Source organism: Lipotes vexillifer, unplaced genomic scaffold, assembly GCF_000442215.2.
Source record: "Lipotes vexillifer unplaced genomic scaffold, Lipotes_vexillifer_v1.1 scaffold528, whole genome shotgun sequence".
Taxonomy (NCBI): Eukaryota; Metazoa; Chordata; class Mammalia; order Artiodactyla; family Lipotidae; genus Lipotes; species Lipotes vexillifer.
Genome location: NW_006794582.1, coordinates 565601 through 569146, shown reverse-complemented (window position 1 = coordinate 569146; position 3546 = coordinate 565601). Strand labels below are relative to the sequence as shown.

The 3546-nt window shown below is 48.8% G+C and overlaps 1 protein-coding gene across 4 annotated transcripts in view; it reads right to left on the bottom strand.

The window, feature by feature from the left end:
- The window catches only part of PPARD (peroxisome proliferator activated receptor delta), a 76992-nt gene that overhangs the window by 70548 nt on the left and 2898 nt on the right, over positions 1-3546 (bottom strand). For 3 of the 4 annotated variants that reach the window (XM_007467244.1, XM_007467247.1, XM_007467246.1), the window contains exon 2: positions 2482-2566. The exons of the other annotated variant lie outside the window; for it this stretch is intronic. Coding sequence is in view for 1 of the 3 variants with exons in the window: in XM_007467246.1 (XP_007467308.1) it covers positions 2482-2494 (13 nt within the window). In the remaining 2 variants the exon portion in view is untranslated. The remainder of the gene's footprint in view (positions 1-2481; positions 2567-3546) is intronic. 4 annotated transcript variants of the gene reach the window in all.

The window sequence follows — 3546 nt, the reverse complement described above, 5'->3', positions numbered from 1 at the left end:
AAAAAAAAAAAAAAAAAAAAAAGAGAGAGAGAGACTGAACACAGAAACAGTTATGAGAATCCAGTTCTCTTCTATTAAACCAGACATTAGCAAAAATGTACAACAATGTCACTCCTCTCAACATTTTTGTTTTGGAAAATAGCTATTTTTCATTAAAAATGTCATTTATGATAAATGTAATGGATTTATTTTTATATCAAATGAATTCAGAAATTTGTAATTTTTAAAATTGCCTCAGTTTTAATTTCTAATACAGTAAACAAAAGTTCTTGAGGTCCTTAACAATTTTTTTGTTTAATAGTTTTTTTAAACAAATTTATTTAGTTTTTTAGTTTTGGCTGCGTTGGGTCTTTGTTGCTGCGTGCGGGCTTTCTCTACTTGCGGTGAGTGGGGGCTACTCTTTGTTGCAGTGAGTGGGCTTCTCATTGCGGTGGCTTCTCTTGTTGCAGAACACGGGCTCTAGGCGTGCGGGCTCAGTAGTTGTGGCTCTCGGGCTCTAGAGCACAGGCTCAGTAGTTGTGGCACACCCTCTTTGTTGCTCCGTGGTATGTGGCATCTTCCCGGACCAGGGCTTGAACCCGTGTCCCCTGCATTGGCAGGCGGATGCTTAACCACTGTGCCTCCAGGGAAGCCCCCTTAACAGTTTTTAAGAGCATAAAGTTGACTTCAAAATAAACCAGCTTTCTTTCAAGGTGGCCAATCTGACACCCAGTTTCTTCAGGAACAAAGCCAATCCTCAGGGATGACTTGCTCCTATAAATGAGTATCCTTGTACAGCACCATGCTTCTAGTACCCACTGAGTCTCTAATGTCTAAAAAATCTTTCTGTGCATATATCTTCTCTCACCAACTAGGTTTCACTCACTTGGGCCATGGGGACAGCCAAGGACTACCTCTGAAACCATCTGTCACAGCACCTGGCCCACAAAAGTGCCTCAGATGGGAAAGACTAAGATGACAACACCAGTTTTTTGACACTAACACTGAAAAAACCTGATAAAGCTATAGCCTCATCTTTGCCAGTGGAAACTAAGAAAGAAAACTTCTAGCTGGGGCTGGGAGCTCAAAGCTAAGGGATGAACAGGACAACCGACCCTGGCCATGGACAATAGGTGACACTGTGGCTAGCTGCTGCTCAAACAAACGACAAAGCGAATCGAGTCAATGCAGCAGCTCTCCCTACTCAGGGAGAACTTCTCTCTCGTCTCCTCTCAGAGAACCTCAGAAGCCTCCCAAACCCTCCTTCCGCCTTCACATTTCCTTCAGAGGAAAGAACTTGGTATGGGTTTCAGAACAGGAGGGGCCCCCGCCTCAGGCCTTCCTGCAAGATCCACAAACAACACGACCCCCGCAGACTGACAGACACATGGGCTCAGCACCCTGTTTGGCAACAGGAAAACTCACGGGGTGTTAAAGGCAGAGAAAGGGAAGTGAAGCCCATAAACAGCTAGTAGAACCACTGAGCTTCAGAGACTAAAACAAATCAGAGAGGAGCCCCACGTTTCCCCTGGCCCCCAGCAGGGACCCCACCGTGGCCTGGCTTCCCAGATAGTTGGGACAACGAACATCAAATTCCCTGGAGCTCCCCTTCTGAGAGTTTACAAAACCTGCCAGGCATCCTGAGAGCAAACAGGGAAACAGCAATGCAAAGCACAGAGCATTGTTCTGACTCTCGTGAGGACCTGATATCCCAGCAGAGAAGGAAGAAACAATTCCGTGTATCATGCCCAGCTCTCTCTCATACATGCCAGCAAACTACAGACCCATGAGACAGGGACAGAATCTGGTTTTTCACTGTCATCATTTTCCAAGTGCCTAGTAATGTCCCTGGCACACAGCAGGCACTCAAAAACGTTTGTTATATAAATGAAAGAAAAAGATGGACACTATCTTTGTGGCCTGGCACCCAAATAATATGGGCAGAGAAGAAAGTTTGTACATTTTTTTTTTTTTTTTTAATTTTTTTATTTTGTGGTACGCGGGCCTCTCACTGTTGTGGCCTGTCCCGCTGCGGAGCACAGGCTCCGGACACGCAGGCTCAGCGGCCATGGCTCACAGGCCCAGCCACTCCACAGCATGTGGGATCTTCCCGGACCAGGGCACGAACCCATGTCCCCTGCATCGGCAGGCGGACTCTCAACCACTGCACCACCAGGGAAGCCCCTGTACATTTATTTATTCAACAAATACTTAGCATCTCCTCTGTGCCAGACACTGTCCTAGATACAACAGGAAACAAAATAAGTCCCCACCCTTATGGAGTCTATGTTTCAGTGGGTGTAAAGGTGAAAATATTAATGCTCCTCAAAAAAAACCACATAAGCCATAGAATCAATAATTATTTAATAAGTGCCCACTATGTGCAAGTACCAGATGCAGTGACAGGCTCCTGGGATCTGGGACTCAGCGCTAGTGAAACCATTTCATCTGAGATGTGTCCGTCAGTTGTCAGAGGGCCCTGGGTAAGGAAAATGGGATTACCTCTTTGGTGCATCTGTCCTCATCTGTCGGTGAACAGAAGCCACTGCGTGAGTACCACGTGCATACCCCAAAACACCACGCAACGCTGCGGGATAGAAAGAAAGCCAACATCTTTAGCTGAGAGGCACCAGGGGTCAGAAAAGCAGCTCTGATACATTATAATTAAACATCAGGGCTCAGAGAGTGCTCCTAAGGCAAGCTGGCTCCTCCCCTGTCCCTCCCCCCTGCCCCCCCCCCACCCCAGATGTTGTGATTCTGAGCCTGAGTCAGCAAATATTTCCCAACCCTGGAAGTAGTCTGCTCACTTCCAAGTAAGCAGACACCGGCTTTGCTGATTCTATCAGCGTGGGGCAGGAAGAGCTGGCAAGGTGAAGAAGAAGCCAGAGCCCAACACCCCCCCCACAGGTGGCAGCTCCTAAATGCAGACGCCCTGAGTCACGCTTGATTCTTTGACCAAAGCCCGGTAGAGACGGCACTGGAGTCACACCCTAATCACCAGCCTCTGAGCTGTGAAGGCCAAGAACCATATGCCAAGGAAGAAGACCCACATATCTGAAACCTGATACAAGGGGCCATTTCCTCCCTGCCAGGCTCAAGCAAGTGCCTAGCTCTCCTGACACCACAGAACTCAGCTGCAAGTAGCTCCTCCCTCTGGATCCAAAGGCACAGAGGAGGGCCTGTAGTTTAGCTTCCCAGTCCGCAGGTAACACCCTAGGAGGTGGGCCTCTGCATTTGGTGACAGAATACAGCTGAAGCCTTTAGAAGCGACAGGGCCAGCCCCTCCTCAGAGAAGCTGCACCATCCCAGGACATGCCAGGAGCCATGGGCCCTGAGGACAGCTTGCACAACAGCCAGGACATCTGCATTCTATCCAAAGAAGAGGCCTACCAGCTTCCCAGGCCAGCACCCAACAATGGCTGTCCTCTCACCAGGCCCTGGGGGATCGGGTCTGAGGGACCACAGGTGAGGCTGGAAGGCTGAGTGAGGGCAATTCTTCCTGAGTGGGTGGAGGCACACACCAAAGGAGGAAAGCAAGGAGAAAGGCAGCCAAACAAACGAGCGGTT